This window comes from Trichosurus vulpecula, chromosome 7 (genome assembly GCF_011100635.1).
Source record: "Trichosurus vulpecula isolate mTriVul1 chromosome 7, mTriVul1.pri, whole genome shotgun sequence".
NCBI classification, from domain to species: Eukaryota; Metazoa; Chordata; class Mammalia; order Diprotodontia; family Phalangeridae; genus Trichosurus; species Trichosurus vulpecula.
This window is the reverse complement of record NC_050579.1, coordinates 81,781,833-81,803,672: the sequence shown is the minus strand read 5'-3', so window position 1 is coordinate 81,803,672 and position 21,840 is coordinate 81,781,833. Positions and strand designations below refer to the sequence as shown.

The following is a 21,840-nucleotide window of genomic DNA, read 5'->3' as shown; positions in this document are numbered from 1 at the left end:
ACACCTGCCTTGGAATAAAAATAGGAGACGGTAGAGATGGGTTTGGAAAGAATATTATCAGATCTTAGCAGCCAATCAATATCTTCCGCTTGGGTGGAAATAATGAATGCTAAAAGTACTTTGCAATGTTACACTGTTCCTGATATCCATTACCCTACCTTCTTTTATGCAAAGTTTAGCAGACCTTCCCAAGGGAAGAGGTTTTTCATGGTGGGGGTCAGCAGGAGTCCCTAATGAAAAGTCTTCCTGATTTATAGTGGGGTTATTTTTATCTGGGAATGAGCATATTAAACATTTTTTGCCTGCAAATTGCTATAGATGGGTATTTTCCATAAGTTTTCTTCCTCTCTTCTCTTATGTTTTACCTTGCCACTGAATACCTCTCAATTAAAAACAAATAAAATCAATATATCTGTGTTGAGAGGGAATTATTTTGCAAGAGGGTGCTCTGGTGGTTTCTTCTGGGAGGAATTGAAGGAGCTCCCCACTTCACAAGTTAGCAGGGCTTCATGGTCAGTCTGGGTGAATAGTTCCAAGAACTCTGTGAGGCAAGTGAAAACTTAGAAATTTTTTTAACCAAAATAATTTCTCCCTCTTAAAATTGTTTTGTGTTAATTTGCATTTACTTTCTAGTTCCAAACTCATGTACCTGTTGGGCCCCTCCAGCAGAATATTAGCTCTTTGAAATCAAGCATGGTCCTTTGCATTGGAAATGACAAAACTAAATGACTAGCAGGGTGTTGATACCCAAAATAGGTAAGGAGAGAGTAAGAGAGCACCTAACTGCCCGGGATGAATCAAGTCACCTGGTCCAGCTGGATCACCTCCTCAGGTGCTGAAACAGCTGGCCAGTGTGATTACTGAGCCACTGTCCAAAGTATTTGAAAGATCATGGGACCACAAGATTGGACAAGGGCCAGTCTTGTCCCAGTCCTTTTGTCAGGTATGTTATAGTGGGGATTCCTTTCACAGAAGGGTTGGCCCAGCCAGTCCCTAAGATCTCTTCCAAACCTCCAGGTCTTTCATTCTTTCTAGACCTGTGGCATTTGTCTGTCTAGACCCAGCTTCACAGATGTTTGTTGAGTCGCACTCATCTGCCATTTTTATTTTACCTCATTGTCTCCTCAAGAAAACTTCCCACTCAATGTTAAGACAGTTAACAATGAGAAGAGAGGCTGCTGCCTGCCAGTGATTGCTGAAAGCAATTGCTACGTCAAGGGCCCTTCAGCATCTAAAACTTAATATCTATCAGTGTTGCATTAACTTGGAGGATTGTAGATTTGGAGTTGCAAGAGACATTAGAAGCCATCACGTCAAACTGCCTTATTTCATAGATGAGGAAGCTGAAATTCAGAGAGGTAAATTACATGCCCCAGGAAGACAGCGTTTGGTCCTTACAGCATCTCTGGGAGGGCGGTGCTGCTAGTATTCCCATTTTACAGGTGAGGCAAACAGAGGTTAAGGAACGTGTCCAAGGTCACACAGCTGGTAAGTGTCTGAGACACTGATTTGGACTCGATTCTTCCTGATTCCAAGTCCAGCACTCTGTCCACTGAACCACCTTGCTGCTTTTCTTCATGATATAGAAAACAGAATAATAGTCAAGTGTCAAAGGAGAGACAATTAAAATAAATTCTGTTTTGCTCACCATTCTAGGATGAAGGTTTGCTCCCATACTAGCATCCCCAGGGCCCATAGGTCAGGTTCTAGATAAGATAGGGAGAAGAAAGAGTGCGTGTGTTGATTCATTCTAGTAGATCTAGCCCAATTGTGAATTAACTTAATTCTGGAGCACCCCTGGAACACTGATTTGGTTTTAAGATCAACCCTGAGGCTCCAGGCTGAACCAGAGCAAAGTTGGTCCAAGAATTTATTTGGGATACTCAAGGTCATTCTGGGTTCACCCCAGAATTGCCAGCATTATTGGTGAAAAGACCATTTAGAAGAAGCCAAAAGAAAAGAAGGGAACAGCCTGAAAGCCTTTTGAATTGGGTGCATAACAGGAGAGAGTGTATGTAACATGGAGCCGAAGATTTGGAGCTGGGAAAGGTGGGACTATATTTACCTTTATCCATGTTCCTTGTTGCTGGTATGCATTTTATTAGCCCTTCAGGTCTGAATATAGAGTATATTTGTGATCACATGTAGGAATTAAAACCTGTTTGCAAGAAGATGTGGTATTTTTTCCCCATAGCTTAAAGCTAGGATTTTATTTTCTCTCTTCCTTTCAGGTGGGTACTTTCTCCCTGGAGGACTTAAATGCTTTTATTGCTCAGACTTTGTGCCTCCGAGGAAAATCAGCTGCTCAACTCTCAGGCTTACAGGTACAGACACATATCGATTATCATGGCTCTAATCATAACCCTGGAATGGCCAAGAGCCCCAGCTTTCTTTCAACCTTTTTTCCTCCTTTATTACAGCTGCTATTTCAAGGGGAAAGTTTAGAGGGACCTTTTTATAGATTTCATGTGCTAAAGTCATTTGATTTTTATTTTGTTAATAGATCATGGTATAACAACTAAACCCATTATCCGATCATATCAGTGAATCTGTACAAATAATGTTTCATTTAACATCAGAATGAAGCTATTTCATATTCTTTGAGCCTACCGTTTGGGTGGGTAACATTGGGGGAAATGGCTAGTATATATATATACATATATATTACCTCATTCATCCAATCAAATATTTATTGAGTACTTACTTCACCGTGTTTCCTATGCTAAGACTGTTTTTTAATAGGTTTCTAAGTAGATTCTGTTCTAAGTCCTCAGCCCTGACCTATGGTATTGTTTCAGTTCTTAGCAAATAGTTTAAAGTATAATGTATTAGTTCCATAGGAAAACACAATCCTTATTGTACATAGCACTTATTTTGACACTGAATGATGTAATGTTTTGAATTGTTATCTGTCTTATCTGTGTATGTCATATATATCAGTTAGATTGGTTAGGTCCTGGAAGAAAAGGATTTTATTATATTTCTTTTGAATCCCTGTTCAGTGTTATATACATTGAACACTTATAATGTTAATGGGATATGAAGGACTTCCCTGCCTGCTAATAGGCCTCACGTGGGGCCCATTAAGGGAAGCTTGCTTAGGGGAAGCTTGCTTGTAGGAAAGCTTCCACACTTTTTTGGTACTAAGTTGATTAGGCACTGAGTCATGAGAGTTGTGAGGCCTTCTTGCTCTGAGAATTGTATATATACTCTGAGTTGGTATTTTGCTTTGGGGGTTTGATTATGAGAAGGATCTTTTGATTTCCTGGTCGAGACTCTGAGTACCCATATGTTCAGACCCCCAACTGCTCAGATGTAAAGGCTCTCTTGGTCCAGTGGTATGTGTAAAGTGTATAGCAATGTTGCTTTGATTCAGGCAGTCAGAGCCTTGTCTGTTGGTCTTTATGCGTATTTCTCTGCTTGTATTTTCTCTGACATTCAGGGTGCTGACCCTTCCCCTGAACTAGTGAATGTAATTAAAAGTAGGATTGTTGGGGGACAAGATGGCGGCTGGAAAGCAGGGACTCGCTTAAGCTCTCCCCCAAATCCCTCTGAACACCTGTAAAAAATGGCTCTGAACAGATTCTAGAGCTGCAAAACCCACAAAATAGCAGAGGGAAGTAGGTTTCCAGCCCAAGACAGCCTGGATAGTCACTGGAAAGGATCTGTCGCATAGTGCTGGGAGCAGAGCACAGCCCAGCGTGGGCCACACCAGAACCAGCCGGACCGGGAGTCTGACAGAGCAGGCCTGAGGGCCATGAGTCACTGAGCTGTGGCTGTTACCAGACTTCTCAACCCACAAACACCAAAGACCACAGAGAGGTTAGTGAGAAAACTGCTGGATCGGGGTGAGAGTGGTTCAGTCCCAGCCCTGTGGGTGGTGGAGGTGGCACAGTGGCAGCAGCAGGAAGCTCCTGCAGCTGCTTCCAGAGCTCCAGCTTCAGCTGCTTCCAGAGTCGCTGGCCCATACGGTGGGAAAAATCAAGCAGTAGATCAGAGCGGGAGTGCAATGAGTGCTTTGCTGGCGCAGAGGCAGGTTCTGTTGCTTTGCCCTGCTTAGATCTGGGTCGCAGTCCTGGTTGGCAGTTCTTGGGGGAGGAGGGCAGTGCTTGCAGTGAAAGTGGAGTAGAAATAACTCTGAAAACAGCAGCACAGCCCCTAAAGCTTGGGACAAAGTACTCTTTACTCTACAAGCAGTCATACCCTGACAAAAAGCTCAAGGGTCAAGTAATTGGCTGGGAACATGAACAGGCAGTGAAAAAGGACACAGACTATTAAATCTTTTTTTGGTGACAAAGTAGAGCAAAACATACAGCCAGAAGAAGTCAACAAAGTCAAAGAGCCTACACCAGAAGCCTCCCAAGAAAAATATGAATCAGTCTCAGGCCATAGAAGAGCTCAAAAAGGATTTGGAAAAGCAAGTAAGAGAAATAGAGGAAAAATCGGGAAGAGAAATGAGAGTGATGCAAGAAAACCATGAAAAACAAGTCAATGACTTGCTAAAGGAGACCCAAAAAAATACTAAAGAAAATAACACCCTAAAAAATAGACTAACCTAAATGGCAAAAGAACTCCAAAAAGTCAATGAGGAGAAGAATGACTTGAAAGGTAGAATTAGCCAAATGGAAAAGGAGGTCCAAAAGACCACTGAAGAAAATACCACCTTAAAAATTATATTGGAGCAAGTGGAGGCTAGTGACTTTATGAGAAACCAAGATATCATAAAACAGAACCAAAGAAATGAAAAAATGAAAGACAATGTGAAATATCACATTGGAAAAACCACTCACCTGGAGAATAGATCCAGGAGAGATAATTTAAAAATTATTGGACTACCTGAAAGCCATGATCAAAAAAAGAGCCTAGACATCATCTTTCAAGAAATTATCAAGGAGAACTGCCTGATATTCTAGAGCCAGAGGGTAAAATAGAAATTGAAAGAATCTACCAATCACCTCTTTAAAAAGATCCCAAAAAGAAAACCCCTAGGAATATTGTCACTAAATTCCAGAGTTCCCAGGTCAAGATAAAAATACTGCAAGCAGCTAGAAAGAAACAATTTGAGTATTGTGGAAACACAATCAGGATAACACAAGATCTAGCAGCTTCTACATTAAGGGATCAAAGGGCTTGGAATATGATACTCTGGGGGTCAAAGGAGCTAGGGTTAAAACCAAGAGTCACCTACCCAGCAAAACTGAGTATGATGCTCCAAGGCAAAATATGGACTTTCAATAAAATAGGGGACTTTCAAGCTTTCTCAATGAAAAGACCTGAGCTGAATAGAAAACTTGACTTTCAAATACAAGAATCAAGAGAAGCATGAAAAGGTAAACAAGAAAGAGAAATCATAAGGGACTTGCTAAAGTTGAACTGTTTTGTTTACATTCCTACATGGAAAGATGTGTGTAATTCATGAGACCTTTCTCAGTATTAGGGTCATTGAAGGGAATATACATACATACATATACATACATACATACATACATATATATGTGTGTGTGTGTGTGTGTATACACATATATATGTGTGTATATACACACACACACACACACACAGAGGGCACAGGGTGAGTTGAATATGAAGGGATGATATCTAAAAAATAAAGTTAAGAGGTAGGAGAGGAATATATTGAGAGAGGGAGAAAGGGAGAGATAGAATAGGGTAAATCATCTCACATAAAAGCGGCAAGAAAAAGCAGTTCTGTTGGAAGGGAAGAAGGGGCAGGTGAGGGGGAATGAGTCAATCTTGCTCTCATTGGATTTGACTAGAGGAGGGAATAACATACACACTCAATTGGGTATCTTACCCCACAAGAAAGTGGGGGGAAGGGGATAAAAATAGGGGGATGATAGAAGGGAAGACAGATAGGGAGAGGAAGTAATCAAAAGCAAATGCTTTTGAAAAGGGACAGGGTCAAGGGAGAAAATTGAATAAGGGGAGACAGGATAGGATGGAGGGAAATACAGTTAGTCTTCCACAACAGAAGTGTTTTGCATAATGATACATGTGTAGCCTATGTTGAATTACTTGCCTTCTTAGGGAGGGTGGGTAGGAAGGGAAGAGGGGAGAGAATTTGGAACTCAAAGTTTTAAAATCAGATGCTCAAAAAAAAGAGTTGTTTTTGCATGCAACTGGGAAATAAGATATATAGGGAATGGAGCATAGAAATCTATCCTGCCCTACAAGAAACTAAGGGGAAAGGGAATGGGGGTGGGGCAGTGGGATGACAGAAGGGAGGGCTGACTGGGGAATAGGGCAATCAGAATATATGCTATCTTGGAGTGGGGGGAGGGTAGAAATGGGGAGAAAATTTGTAACTCAAAATCTTGTGGAAATCAATGTTGAAAACTAAAATATTAAATAGTAAAATATGAAAAATTTTTACAAAGAAAAAAAGTAGAATTGTTAACCCCTTTGAGCAGTCTTTCCTAGAAAAGCAGACCTAAGAAGTTGTGCTAGCAGGCATCCTGGGTATGCCAGTGTAGTTGCTGTTATAGCACTCTATAAATACTTCTTTAATAAAGAAGTAAGTGTATTTCATCTTGGAGGATCGGAACAATCAGAATATTTCAGCTAGGTTCCTGTTTTTAAAAATCCATATCTTACTCTGTTTATAACCTGAAAATTGCTGCTCCTAACTACATATGTCCTCTCATTTTTACTGCACCACTGATGCCACCTCAGTCTTTGGCTATGTGGATCTTCTCTGCCTGTCTCTATTCCTCCACAGTTAGATTCTTCTTGGTCTGATCCTTTGTCTCAAAGTCTACCTACCTACCTACAGGCGATTTCTTACTGTCTCTATTTATTTCTGGCTTTTATGGTAGTAAATGTCAAAGCCCATCATGGAGGAATTGCAAACCTTGCTTTGTAATTACAGCTCAGTGAGTTTAATAAGCTTGTGTGTGTCTGTCTGTGTGTGTATACTTTTGTGTGTGTATATACATATATATTTAATATATACTTGTCTATATAAGTAAATAACCTCTTAAATCCAGTTCATTTCTACATAGCTTTTTAATAATTATCATAATAAATTATAGTTATAAAGCACATTTTTGTACCACAGATTCCACTAAAGTCCTGCTCCAGTGGCTTATTGTTCTTGACATCTAAGCTAGTGGAATGCAAGCTCTGGCTGGTCCTCCCAGCCTGGAAAGGCCTCAAGTATAAGTCTAATCATGGACTATATATCTGTTGTCTGTGGATTAGCCTAGCTTAGTTTGAAGAATCTCACTACCAGGTTTGCCATAAGATAATGAATAGTTTGGTAGCAACTGACCTATTAAAGATGACCCCGTTAGTGTTAGTGGAAGGAGTATCTATAGAGCTGGCATTATCCCTGAAGTATTGAAATAAAGGTATTTCTGCATCCATATTCAGTTCCTTTACATCTTATTAATAAAGTCATTCTTCCAGCAATGCAGTGAAGTGTCTAAGTTATCTTCTCTTTTTCATACTCTAATTTTCAGCTTTGTCTTAAGTCTTTTACAAAGCATTGTCCAAACTACCTTTTGTTTATTAGCACTTTCAGTCTTTATCTCCTTGGTTCCCAAGATAGAACCTTATGCTCTTCTGACTTCATAGATTTAGAGGTTAAAGGGTTCTCACCACCTCACACTTGGACTCTTGCAGTAGCCTGTTGGTAGGTCTTCTTGCCTCAAGTCAGAATGCTCTGTTTGGTATATAACCTAGCCACCTTCTACTTTTCCAGTCTTCTTATACCTTACTCCTTGACATGTACTCTTCGATCCAGTGGCACTGGCCTCCTGGCTGCTCCACAAATAAGACATTCCATCATCTCTTGGCTCTGGGCATTCTCTCTGTCCTCCACGCCTGCAACTTTTCCCCTCTTCCTTTCTAACCACTAACCTCCCTGGCTTCCTTTAAGTCCCAACTTAAATCCCTTCTTTTATAGGAGGGCTTTCCCAGCCCTTCTTAACTCTAGGGCCCTCCCTCTTAATTATTTCCTTTGTTACATAGCTTGTTTGTACGTATTTGTTCTCATGTTGTCTCCTCGAGGTCCTTGCAGGCGGGGACTGTCTTTTATCTCCTTTTGTATCCCCAACACTTCGCTTAATAAATGTTTATTCACTATTGACCATTCTAGGAGAGAGGCTGAGGAAGCCTGTCCCTAAGTACAAGGATATTAACCATACAGACTAAAAGAAAAGGAGATTTATCTTACAAAGAGTGAATTTTAAGGAAGAGAATGCCTCAATATCTAATGTAAATGTAGTACTATCCCAAAAGGTATCACATCCATAAATCTCAGTTATAAAATTAAATCAGTTACTTTAATTCAAGAGTATTTAGAAGTTCTTTACCTAAATTCCAAGTTAACTGTAACATTAAACAGAATAATTAAAATTCTGCTCTACAGTTTAAAAACCTTCAGTGGCTCCTGATTGCCTCTAGGAACACACATACATACATATAGACATATATACACACATGTGTATATATGTATGTATATAGGCATATGTGTTCTTATACACATATGCACACATACACATATGTATACATATGTAATATACACACACACGGCCCACCTGCTGTTCTCTCAACATGATATTTCATTCCCAGTATTTGTGCCTATGTATAGATTATTCTACTTCTACTTCCTAGAATTCCCGACTTACCTCAAGGTTCAATTCAAGTCCTCCGTCCTAGAGCAAGTCTTTTCTGATCCTCTAGTTATAAGTGCTCTCTCCTTCCTTGGAGAATCACATCTCTATGTATCTTCTTAAGTGTTATATTCCAACCAGTGGAATATAAACCCCTTTAAATCGGGGCCTATTCCTCCTACATACCAGACACTGGGATATAAAGACACAGGTGAGGCAGTCCCTGGTTCTACCAGAGGGGTACAACATATATGTGGATAAGTGTATACAAAATATGTTAGGGGATGGGGCTGAAAACCAGGGAAGGCCTTATGGTATAAGGACTGAACTCTGGATGGGGAACCAGATGGAGTGTATTCAAATCCCACCCCTTTGTCACACTTTAAAACGAGTTTCCTAAAAAGGGACCTTAGAGGTTGTCTTGTCCAATAACCTCATTTCACATGTGAAGAAACTGAGGCCCGGAGTAGTTATTTTACTTGCCCAAAGTCATTCAAGTAATAAGTGACAGAAGTGGAATTTAAACTACAGCACCATGAGTCTAATTCAGCCTTTCTGAACCAAATGGTTTCTGAGGTCCCTGCCAGCTCTAGGTCTGTGATTCTGTATGGCGCCATTATTCCCATAGGAGATGAGCTGAGGAGGCAAGGATTAAGAGAATAAGTACTCCCAGCATTGCAGAAGAAGCAGGATCATAAATAACTGGGATGGAAAGATTTTTTTTTAATTTTCAATATCAAAAAAACTTATTCTAGATTTTAAAAACAATTAATTTTACAAATTACACAAAATACTATAGTGCTCAGTATGTACTCAAGGTCCTTCAGTCTCAAGATGCTTTCTGCCTAATTCCATTCTATAAAAGACTAAATAATAGTAAAGTAGTTGGATAATGATCTCTCTGACCCTGACTCTCCCCTACCCTCTCAGAGAGTTTCACCCCTAGAATTCTTAGACTATGACAGAGAGTAGGCATTTCTATATCATTTATAGAGGAGTCAAACTCCTCACCATTGGAGCAAGAGAATTGAGATAGAAGACAGAATGTCATGTACAGATAATATCAAGGACATGTAGAGGGTAGGAAGGAGAGTAATGTGTAATCGGCCTGAAAAGATAGAATGATACCAGACTGTGAGGAGCTTTACATGTCAGGCAGTAGAGAAAGCCATTGAAGTTCCATGAGCAGAGAAGTGAAACACTCAGAACGATGCTTTATGAATATTAATTTATCAGATAATGTGCAGAATGGATTGGAGAAAGGACAGATCAATTAAGAGGCTATTGCAGTAGTCTAGGCAAGGAGTGATGAGGTCGTGAACTAGGGTAGTGGCTGTATGAGTAGAGAGACAGAGATTCAGACAAGACTTGGCAGCTGATTGGATATGAGGGCGAATGAGAATGAAGAGTCATAGGTGATTTCCAGATTATGAACCTGGGTAACTGGAAGAATAGTGGTGTTCTTGACAGAAATAGGAAAGTTAGGAGCAGGGACTAGTTTTAGGGACAAGACAATGAGTTCTATTTTGTACATATCAAGTTTGTGATGCCTATGGAACATATAGGTAGAGATGGATATACAGCTGGCAATTAGCAATGGAGAACAGGAACTTAGGAGAGAGATACGGGTTGGATGGGTTGGATATGTAGGTTTGAGAGTCATCTGCAGAGAGAGATTGAGTCCATGGGAACCAATGAGAATACCTAGAGAGAAAAGAGAAGAGGTCCGAGGACAGGGCCTTGATGGGCCTGCAGTGGGTCTGTCTTCAAAGCCTTTCAAGTGTCCTGATACCCCCAAGAGCTTTCAGTCTGTAAATACAGTCTCCAATAATCATAAGTCACTTTCATGCCATGATAAAGGCCTGCAAATGGCAGAATAAAAATACCATGGGGGAAAATCTTTTCTAAAGAAGCTTCTGTATTGTCAAGGACAGAACCACTCTCACTAGACTTAGACCTAACCTTGAGGAATTTTTACATTAACAAACACAGCAGGATTTTGCCCTTCTTAGAATCATAGGCTTAGGGTTGGAAAGGACCTTAGAGGCAATCCAGTCCAACCCCCTTGTTTCGTAAATGAGGAAACTGAACCTCAGAGAGGTTAAACAGGTGGCAAGTAGCGGACTGCATTTAGACTGAAGGCCCTCTGACTCCAGATCAACACTTTTTCCACAGAATAATGCTGGCTCTGATGTACCATAACTGAGTTGCATGAATCATCCAAATTCTTATGCCGACAATGCCAGTGTTCATTTAAAGCCAGTTATAAAGTATTTCTTAGAATCCTTTGTTTCCTACAAAACTCTTAAGTACTGCCTTCTATGTGAAGCTTTTCCTGATCCTTCCCGCCCAAAAGAAATTGCTAGTGGCCACCCTCCAAAAAAATTACCTTGTATTTATTTTATATATTTATTTACATACATATTATCTTAATAAGTTAAGCAGCTTATTGTATGTCAGGCACTGTACTGGGCCCTGGGGGAGGGGTGTAAAGAAAGGCAAAAAAAAAAATAGTCCCTAACCTCAGGAAGTTCACATTCCAATGGGGGAGACAATATGTAAACAGCTATGTACAAACAAGATATATGCAGGATGAAATGAAGGTAATCCCAGAGGGAAGGCACTAGTATTAAGTCTTCCCAATATAATGTAAACTCTTTGAAGTCAGGGATAATTTCATTTATATCTATATGCCCAGTACCTATTACAGTGCCCAGTTCATCATAGATATTTAATAAGTACTTATTGGTTGATTGATTCAAAGGGACCTGTTTTCATAAAAGTGTCTCGAAGCTAAAACAGAATTTATCTTTCTTGGTTATGTATTAATTAGCCCCCAATGTGCTTTTATTTAGAGGTAAGTAGGAAGCGTCTGGTCTCCTTGTTCATTACTATTGTTTGTACAGTAAGAGTTGAGAATGGAGCAAGCAGTCAGAAAAAGAGCCATATCAGGAGCAGAGCTTCATTAGAAGCCCCTATTCTTTGTTCTCATTGCTTAGGGACACATCAAATTTTGAGCCTACTGAACTGATTTGAAAACTCCTTTTCTTGATAACAAAGTAATTAAGCCATTTGTGCTTATGGTCATACACTGCTCCCTGGTGTGGCTGAACAGGAATCCAAAAAATGTACTCTGGCCCTCTGTCCTGTTATTACTTTTCTTGTCCCAACAGCTCAAATACAATTTGGGGGGGGGGGGAAGAGGGGAGGAAACCCATATATACATGTCTATACCTGTATTTTTATGTTTGTACATGTGCATGTGTGTGTATGTATAATTTGTGCCCTACTGAATTAATTATGAATGATTGTAGAATGGAAAGAACACTAAATCTGCCCAAAGCAAAAAAATAAAAATAAAAGCATCATATGGCTATATTTACAGTAAAATTACTATTATCCAGCAGAAGGTTATATAAGCTGCTGTTTTCCATTATTTTGTCTCCTGATTAGTTATGTGTATATACACTTCTCATTCCCTTGCTAGATTGTAAGCTTCTTTAGAGCAGAGACTGTGAAGTTCTTTTCCTCATTGTATCCCCCAGGACTTAGCATCCTGAAGCAAGACTTAATAAATGTCAGTTGAATTGAGAGAGACAGAGAGAGAGAGAGAAGAGACATAGTCCTTTCCCTCAAGGAGCTCACATTCTAATATGGAAGGTTTCAGCTGCAAGTCAGATGGACAAGTCCCATAATCCATAGGGTGCTGTGGCAAAGCAGATGGTAATGCATCACCTCTACTGTCATTTCCACTGATAAAATCCTACCATTTTCTTACATTGAGTCATTAAACAGTGCAAAGGACTTTGGGAAGAGTTCTCAGTAACTGTGGTTACAGCACCTGTAGAAGCAGTTGCCAGGCCAGATTTCCAGTATGATGGGTGTCAGAGCTAGGCTAGAAGCAGGACCACAGTCTGTGGGGCACTGCCGCTTCTGGTGGCTCTTGGGTTTATCTGCTCATTGGTGGCAGTTGGTCAGCAGTTGATGAACTAGGGTGGTAGCTCTGTAAGTAGAGAGAAGGGGAGAGATATGAGAGATGTCAAGACTTAGCAATTAATTTGTTATGGGAATGAGGGAGAAGGCAGAGTTAAGGATAAATCCAAGGCTGCAAGCTGTCATGTCATAATCATGTTTTAATCTAGAAAAATGGGGAAATTTGGGGGGAAGATCAACAAACTGACAGGACTAGATAGTCTAGAGTGCTAGAATTGGGGTCATGAAGACCTGAGTTCCAGTGCTGTCCCAGACATTGACCAGCTCACTTCTATTCTACTTGTTTAAGTTTCTTCATCTAAAGTAGAGATAATAATAGCACTTACCTCCCAGGGTAATTGTTGTTCGTTATTCTTTGTCCTTCATTCTCGAAGAGGACCATGACATCCAGGAGGTGATGCCATGACATACAAGTGAATTGGAGGTAAGCGATGGAGGGCTGTGCAAAGTCATCAGCCTCATTTTCTCCTCCAGAAGCATCTGGGTCCAATGGTGAGATATAGACCAGGACAACTGGAGATGGCTCTCACCTCCCAGGGTCGCCTTATAAGGAAAGACTGCAGCAGCTGGTAGGCTGGAAACAGCATCCTGAAGAAGAAGGCATTCAAGCTGAGGCTTGAAGAAGGTCTGGATCAGGATAGTCAATCAAGGAAGAATAAAAGGTTGACTATACAAGCCATTCTCCAATAGATAAATGGACAAGAGATATTTAAAAAATATTCTCAGCATAATTGCAAACTGTTAACAACCATGTGAATGAATGTACCAAATCACTAATAGTAAGAGAAATGAAAGTCAGTTCTACTCTGTGGTTTCATATCATACCCAGCAAATTGGCAAATGGGGCAAAAAGATAAGAATAGTCAATATCGGAGGAATTGTGGAAAGACCGGCACATTGATATACTATTGGTGGAGTTGTAAATTGGCCCACCCATTCTGGAAAGCATTTTGGATCTATGCAAATAAAGTGACTAAGAAATCCATACTCTTTGATCCAGAAATTACCCTGCTAGGCCTATATATCTAGGATAGGCATTAGCCATAGAAATGGGCATCTCCCTGGAGGTTCCAGCAGGAGAGACAGTACTATCAGAATTCTTAATTGCAGTTGAAAAGGATTTTTCTCCTTTCTGATCACCCTGGTATAAAATCTGAGTTGGAAGGGACCCCAATGTCTATCTAGTCCAACTAAACCCATCTTTTATACACCTCTGTCAGAGTTCTTTTTTATTTATCTTTTATTTTTAGTTTACAACACTTAGTTCTACAAGTTTTTGAGTTCCAAATTTTCTCTCCCTCCCTGTCTTCCCCCCACCAAAATGGCATGTAATCCAACATAGGTTCTACATATACCTTCACATTGAACTTATTTACATAATAGTCTGCTTGTAAAGAAGAATCATAACCAATGGAATGAATCATTAGAAAGAAGAAGCAAAACCAAAAAAGAAGGGAAAAAAAGAGCAAATAGTTTGCCTCAATCTGCATTCAGACTCCATAATTCTTTCTCAGGATGTGCATAGCTTTTTCCATCATGAGTCTTTTGGAGCTGTCTTTGAACCTTGCATTGATGAGAAGAGCCAAGTCTATCAAAGTTAGTCCTTACAGATACCATGTGTCTGTAATCATATATAACGTTCTCCTGGTTCTGCTCCCCTCACTCAGCATCAGTTTGTATAAGTCTTTCCAGGCCATTACGAAGTTCGTATCATCCCCATTTCTTATAGAATAATAGTATTCCATTACCTTCATATACCACAGCTTGTTCAGCCATTCCCAATTGATGGGCATCCCCTTGATTTCCAGTTCTTTGCCACCACAAAAAGAGCTGCTGTAAATATTTTTGTACATACTGGTCCATTTCCCACTTGTGTGATCTCTTTGGGATACAGCCCTAGAAGTGGTATTGCTGGGTCAAAGGGTATGCACATTTTTTGTGGCATTTCTTTGGGCATAGTTCCAAATTGCTCTCCAGAATGGCTGGATCAGTCCACAACTCCACCAATAATGTAACAATATTCCAATTTTCCTGCATCCTCTCCAGCATTTATGATTTTCCTGTTTTGTCATGTTAGCCAATCTGACCAGAGAGATGTGGTACCTAAGAGTTGTTTTGATTTGCATTTCTCTAATAATAGTGATTTAGAGCATTTTTTCATATGACTATGGATATCTTTAATTTCTTCCTCTGAAAACTGCCTGTTCATATCCTTTGACCATTTCTCAATTGGGGAATGACTTGTATTCCTATAAATTTGACTCAGTTCCCTGTATACAGAGGAGTTCTTACAGATAAATATGTTTATGTCACTCCTCTGCTTAAAAATCTTCAGGGTCTACCTTTTACTAACAGACTAATCACACTCTCTCATTTGTTATTCAAGGCCCTCCACTCTCTGGTATCATTCTACTCTTCAGACTTCTCTTATATTACTAAAGAGAGTAAGCTTGCCATAATGGAAAGAGTGCTAGGCTTTGAGTCAGGAAACCTTGCATTCAAATCTTGGGTCTGAAAGTGATTCATTGGGTGACTCTGGTTAAGACATTGTTTCACAGATAATACACAGGAGGCACTGGAGGTTTCGGACTCCAGCCCCTAACAGGTTCACTCTTGATCTGGTCAGACAGGCAGACAGCTTCAGAGGGGTTAATAATCAGCTTTATTCTAGTCTAGTCTTCTCTGAAGGTTGTTAATAATGAGTACAAACAAGCTCCTACAGCATTCCCTAGTAACCCTTCTCACAGGGACTGTCAAGAAGTGGGGGCAACTACCCCTACGTCTGTGGGGTCAATTGAGACAACACACAGCTTGTGCATTCCCCTAAATCCCCTCAAGCTTTGATGGGAGCCAGTCAGAGCACACACAGACTCCCCTCAAGCCTCAATGGGGGCTAGTTGAGGCACACACACAGATCGCCTGTGCTTTCCCCACTCACTGACCAGTGCCCACTTGCTTTATAGGGCAACAGACAAAGAAGGTGTCTTGCCAATATTAAGCTCACAGATTAACTTCAGCAATATCGTCATTCTGTGCAAGCATAGTAAATATCAGTTATGTCACCCCCATATCTCATGACGCAGCCTCGGTAGGATTGCCTATCACTGTGATTCTGGGAATTACTCTCTAGGATCCTTGGGACTATTCTGAGAGTTATTATCTAACACCTGGAAACTTGACATTGTCATGGCCATGGATCCTGAGAAACTGAGCTCTAAAAGGATAACAAAATCCTCCTTACACACAGACATCTAATCACTCTACAATATCCTTATCTATAAAATGGGCATAATTACTCTGGCATCTATATTATAGGGTTATTGTAAGAATCAAATGAGATAATGATATCATGCGCTATATAATGTCAGTTTTGGTCAGTTATTTTTAGAATTATTATCTGCTTCCCTTCACATAGAGACCATGTTTCATCCAGACTAGACCCCACTTCCAACCCCCAGTTCAGACCATATTTTCTCTCAGTATTTCTCTATGCCAGAAATTCTCCCTCTTCTCCCCTTCCTTATTGAATTCCTACATGTCTTTTAAAGCCAAGTCAAACATCTCATCCCTGAAACCTACACAGTCCTTCTGTAATTACTTTCCCCTCAGACAGCCCATAGTACTTTGTTTTGTAAGTCCAATAGGATTGTCTAAATTCATAGACTTAGAGCTGGAAGGGACCTTGAAGGCTCATGGTCCTCATTTTACAAATGAGGAAATTGAGGCCCAGGTAGGTCAAGTGACTTGCCCAGGGTCATAGTGAGAGGTGAGATTTGAACCCAGGTCTTCTGACTCCAGAGCCACACTTGCCATATAATATTATTTTTGTTATGCTTGTGCATTATGGTCTTAACCCCCACCCCACTCCCACCCCATCTCTAGACCATAAGGTGATCCTCAAGTTCAGAAACCATCTAAATTTTGCACCTCCCCCATTGCTTAGCCCAGTGCTTTGTATACAGGTACTTCATAAGTGCTGATGGTAATTATTTTTTTTATTGGCTATCCCGTGCATTCTGGCCCTTCATTATATATACTTTTTCATATCTTTGACAATTTTAAACGTGCTTATTCACCCCAACTCAATTTTTAAGCTCTTTGAGAACAGGAACAACTTCTTTGTCTCCCACATTAGGCCTAGTGTAGTGCTTGGCACATAGTAGATATTTAATAGCAGGTGCCATCTCCCTAAGTTCAAATCCAACCCAAGACACTTTCTAACTGTGTGACCCTTGAATCCTATTTGCCTCAGTTTCCTCATCTGTAAAATGAGCTACAGAAGGAAATGGCAAACCACTGTAGTATCTTTGTCCAGAAAACCCCAAATGGCGTTACAAAGAGGCAGACATGACTGAAGCAACTGAACAAGTTACAGATGCTTAGGATAAGAATGGATGTAAGGGCTGAACCAGCCTAAGATTTTTATGCTCAACAATAGTTTCTTCAATTAACTTTGACCAGCATCACTGCTAGATCATTGGTTTTTAACTGGATGGGAATCAAGAATTGTGGAATTATATCATTTTATTAAGGAATTTTGAGAATCCATGTGGTTTCCTGAATTTCCCTCAGTTCCTTCTCATCCAGTTTTCAGGTGAAGCCTATCAGAAAATGAGCTTTACCCAAAGCCCTGAACATTGGTAAAAGTTATACTTTTAAATAGTACAGAGGAAAGAAGCTCCAAGGACAGGGACTCTCCCCTATCTGTCCTTCATGAAACATGCCCTGCCTCAGGGAATTTAACTCAAGGAATATCATCCACAGAATTTTTCTCTGAAAAATCAAGTCCCCAAACAAAATGATCTGATATGAAGGCATGTCTTATAATATCTATTAAAATCCCTGCTGGGTCCAAGCTGTTCTGGTCTAGGCAAGGAGCTCTTCCTTACTGTCAAACCAGAGGTGTGGGAGAAACATGCATGAACCTATTTGGAGCCTTCTAGAACTATAAAGTCCCCTGATGTGTTTGGCAGTTTAAACTTCTCATCTGTCAACACTGTTCAATGGGGTATTTTTCTGACAGATTCCTAGCAGTGCCTGTAAAATAACAGTATGATGGGAAATGAAATGAATGGCAGTTGAAAAAAAATCAAGACCGACAACTGAAAAATAAACACCTTGGTCTGCATATGATGATGGTGAGGATATGATTCTTAGTCTGTGGTGAAAAGTCGTGTGCAGCCTTAACCAATTAAGGAAAAAAGAAGCAAAAAACAAAATTAAAATATGGTTATAGAGAGGAGCCACAGTTCTGCAATACATTTATATTCCAGTTAATTTGGGGTGTAAGAAAGGTTTTTGGCATTTGGGGGAAGTAAAAATCCACATACTAATGTCTTTGGAAGTAAATTCCATTGCCCAAAGGCAGGACCTGAGGCAAAATATTCTGTACATCTTCCTTGCAGAATAAGACCTTAGGTCAAAACAGGATGGGACCAGGTACTAATGGGAACAAATGGGTAAGCACTGATTTAAAGAAAGAGCAGAAGAAATGTGGTGCCTGAGTATTCTTCAGCAGGAAGGAGATCACAATTTCTCTTATGGGTTGATTAGCTAACAGTGTGCCTATGAGCATCTCCACTTGTTCTTTAAAAGGAGCTCTTTATATTAGCTTGAAAGAGGTGATTGTGAAAAGGAACAAGAAATAGAGGAAGGTTAGGGAATGTCGTGTTTGCCTGGCTGGGGTGTGGCTTCACTTCATCAAGTTTTAGGGCTGACCTGTGTCCCAAGTGGCAGGTGTTGCCCAGAGGGCGGGGCGTGGGGGAGGGGAAAGGAGAAGGAGCCAGCAGAAAGTAAGCGGTGGCACACGCACCTGCCCATCATCTGCTCTGGGCTGCCTGCACCTGTCAGTGAGGCCATTGTTACCCCCTGACAGGAATGTGAGTTTCACATCTGCCTAGGCTTTCACTACATGAGGCAGATGGTAGGGTGAGGCAAAGCTCAAAGGGAGCCAGACTGTTGAACAGGGAGCCTTCCAAATGGAACAGTCCTTAGGAGTTGGATCAGAGTAGGGGAGCACTGATGGAATGACTGTTGGGCCATATCATGGTATTTGTGATCGTTTGTCTTAAAGAAAAAGAAAACGGCACTGCTCATTTGAGGCTCTCTCAAGATGCTAACTTTGTCTGGAAACCATCTGAGTCTCCTTAGGGACATTTTGTTATAATAGGCATAATACACAGCCTTAACTTGCCAACATGCCTAAATTCGTCCTTTAGGTCTACTTGGTTGATAATTTATATCCAGTCAAGGAGCCCCAATTCAAACTAGTGTGCCCCCTCACAATCTCTATGGGAAGAGAAATAAGTTTGAGTAGAGGGTTTTTTTGGTCACCTACCTATTACAACATTCTATCCAGAATTTGGATGAGAGAAAAAGGCGCTGGATCCCTGTTTTGTGCTTGGCCCACAAAGTCACTCATTCTTCCTCCCTACATCTGGAAAAGAGCTTTATGGAAACAGTACCTGAACTCACTTTGTAAATGGCTAGAGCAAGTTTGGGGAACCTGTGGCCTTCTAGGTCCTCAGATTAGACCTTTTGACTGAGTCCAATTTTTACAGAACAGATCCTTTTATTAAGGGGATTTGTTCTGTGAAGTTTGGATTCAGTCAAAGGACTGCACTTGAGGACCTAGAGAGCCAAATGTGGCCTCAAGGCCGCAGATTCCCCACCGGTGGGCTAGAGTGTAACATTCAATATTTTTTCAGCTTCTTAGAATGTGAGCTAGGCTTAAATGACAAGTTTTGTTTGTGAGTGGCAGAGAAAGTAAAAACCATAAGTAGCAATTGAGAATGAAATAATTCTAACAGAATACACTTATCTAAGATGCAAGGCAGTGCACTGGCCTGTGAGGAGACTTGAATTATGGTCCCAAGTTCTACAGCTAGCTATGTGACCGTGGGCCAAGTTTCTTTGTTCCTTAGCCTTCCATTTTCTCATCTATAATAAGAGAGGATTGGACTATCCCCACATATTTGGATCATTGGACTGATTTCCCTTCCAGTGCTAATCTCCTGTTTTTCTACTTCAAATTAAAGTTAATGATAGAACAGGAAAGTTATCAGTTAGTCCAAAGCCTAAAGCAACAGAGAAATATTTGTGGCTTATGTGTTGGCAGACTTTTAGACTATCAGAAAGCAGTCAGCTCTATAGGTTAATGAAAAGATATAGGCACACCTCATTTTATTGTGCTTTGCAAGTACTGCATTTTTTACAAAATGAAGGTTTGTGGCAACCCTGCATGGAGGAAATCTTATCGGCACCGTTGTTCCAACAGCCTGTGTTTACTGTGTGTCTCTGTGTCACATTTGCATAATTCTTACAATATTTAAAAGTTTTTCATTATTATTATATCTGTTATGGTGATCTGTGATCAGTGATCTCTGATGTTACTATTGTAATTGGGGCACCAAGAACTATGCCAATATAAGACAACATACTAAATCAATAAGTGTTGTATGTGCTCTGACTGTTCCACCAACCTGCCATTTCCTCTGGCCTCCCTATTTCCTGAGACACAACAGTCTGGAAATCTGGCCAATTAATAACCCTACAGTGGCCCCTAAGAAGAGTCAATCTGTGTAGCACACTTCATTGTTGTCTTATTTTAAGAAATTGCCACAGCTATCCCAACCTTTAGGAACCACCACCCTGATCAGTTGGTAGCCATCAACACCTAGGCAAGACCTTCCACCAGCAAAAAGATTACGACTTGCTGAAGGCTCAGATGATAGCATTTTTTAGCGATAAAATATTTTAATTAAGGTATGCACATTGTTTTTTTAGACATAACACTATTACACATGTATAGGCTACAGTATAGTACAAACATAGCTTTTATATGCACTGGGAAACAAAAATTTGTTGTGATTTACTTTATTGTGATACTCGCTTTATTGTGGTGGTTCAGAACCAAACCTGCAATATCTCCAAGTTATGCCTATATTTCCCAAAAGGAAACATTTATTGTAGCACAAATTTATTATCCCTATATGTATGGATTCTTTAATTTTTCATAGTTAGATTTTATAATCATGATAGTTCCTTGCAGTATAGGTATAAGCAGTTCTTAAGAGTCCTTATCCAGTTATTTCCCACATCATTCCTTTGAAGAGGCTGGAAGCAGTATTCTCTATTTTACTGCTTGATAAATTAAGATATTGCTAGACATGTAAAGATAATTGAGATTCCCAACTAAGTTTCCACCATTAATCAGTAAAGAAGCTAAAACTAGAATGCATGTTTCCTAAATCCTGATCCTATTCCCTACCAAGGTTGTCTCCTCAAAAGCAGAAGTTACCCACCGGGTTTGCCAGCCCTTACACAGTCCAATGAGATAACGGACAACTATGGAATTCCATTGGAGGGGAATGCTTTTACTGCATAGAATTGTACTGAAGTTCTTCCCAGACTCCTACTGTACCCTCATAACCAAAAAACTCAAGGCTTGAGAGCTTCTGCTTACTTCCAGGTTTAAATTAGATAAGCAAGATAATGAAGAGAAAAAGGAAAGGAAGTAGGTTTTGTGAAGGCATTTTATGCTACAGTGGGACTTGATTTAGTAATCAGAGAAGGTTTATAGAAAACAGGAAGTTGCATGAGGGCAATTAAAGAGTGGTTCTATGATGACAGTAAGTTAGAAATAGGAAGAGCAGGAAATGAAATAGAAAATGAAGGAAAGTACAGTATGAAGAGCTCTATTGGTAAAAATAAGAAATTTGAATCAGATGTAGGAAGTGGGGGTGGAGAGCTGAACAACCAGCGTTCCCCCTTTTTTCTCAGCGCTTATACTTCTAACCTCCAGTACAACAGAAGAAACAAGAGGCACTCCTCCTAGGTTTAAGGCATTTCTTTTCCTGCCCTCTCTCTTTTTCTCTCTCTTCAAGCCCTTCTCCACTTGGGTATTGGTTACAGTACCTTTGCTTCTGCACTAATTATTATGCTCTTCTACATCCTGCTTCCATTTCTAGTTGTAAAATCTGAAATTTCTCTTGTCCTAATTATTCTTAAGAAGAATAGTTGTCCTTGGTGATTTGGGGGCAGCTAAACTGGTAGCTATTTCACAGGAAATTTGTTTTGGCTCATCATCTCAAGGCTGGGCTGGGTACTGGGACTTTGTTATTAAGTGAGGGGGAGGTTATCCAGCCCCTGAGGCAGAAAAGTAGGTGAGAAATTTCATTTTAAAGTTCCTAAAAATCAGCTGAAGAGGGCTGCCTTT

The 21,840-nt window shown here is 40.2% G+C and overlaps 1 protein-coding gene across 2 annotated transcripts in view; it reads left to right on the top strand.

Moving 5' to 3' along the window:
* FAM120B (family with sequence similarity 120B) overlaps positions 1-21,840 on the top strand; it is a 134,619-nt gene that overhangs the window by 62,099 nt on the left and 50,680 nt on the right. For both annotated transcript variants that reach the window (XM_036767302.1, XM_036767303.1), the window contains exon 6: positions 2,232-2,324. In XM_036767302.1, coding sequence (XP_036623197.1) covers positions 2,232-2,324 — 93 coding nt within the window. The remainder of the gene's footprint in view (positions 1-2,231; positions 2,325-21,840) is intronic.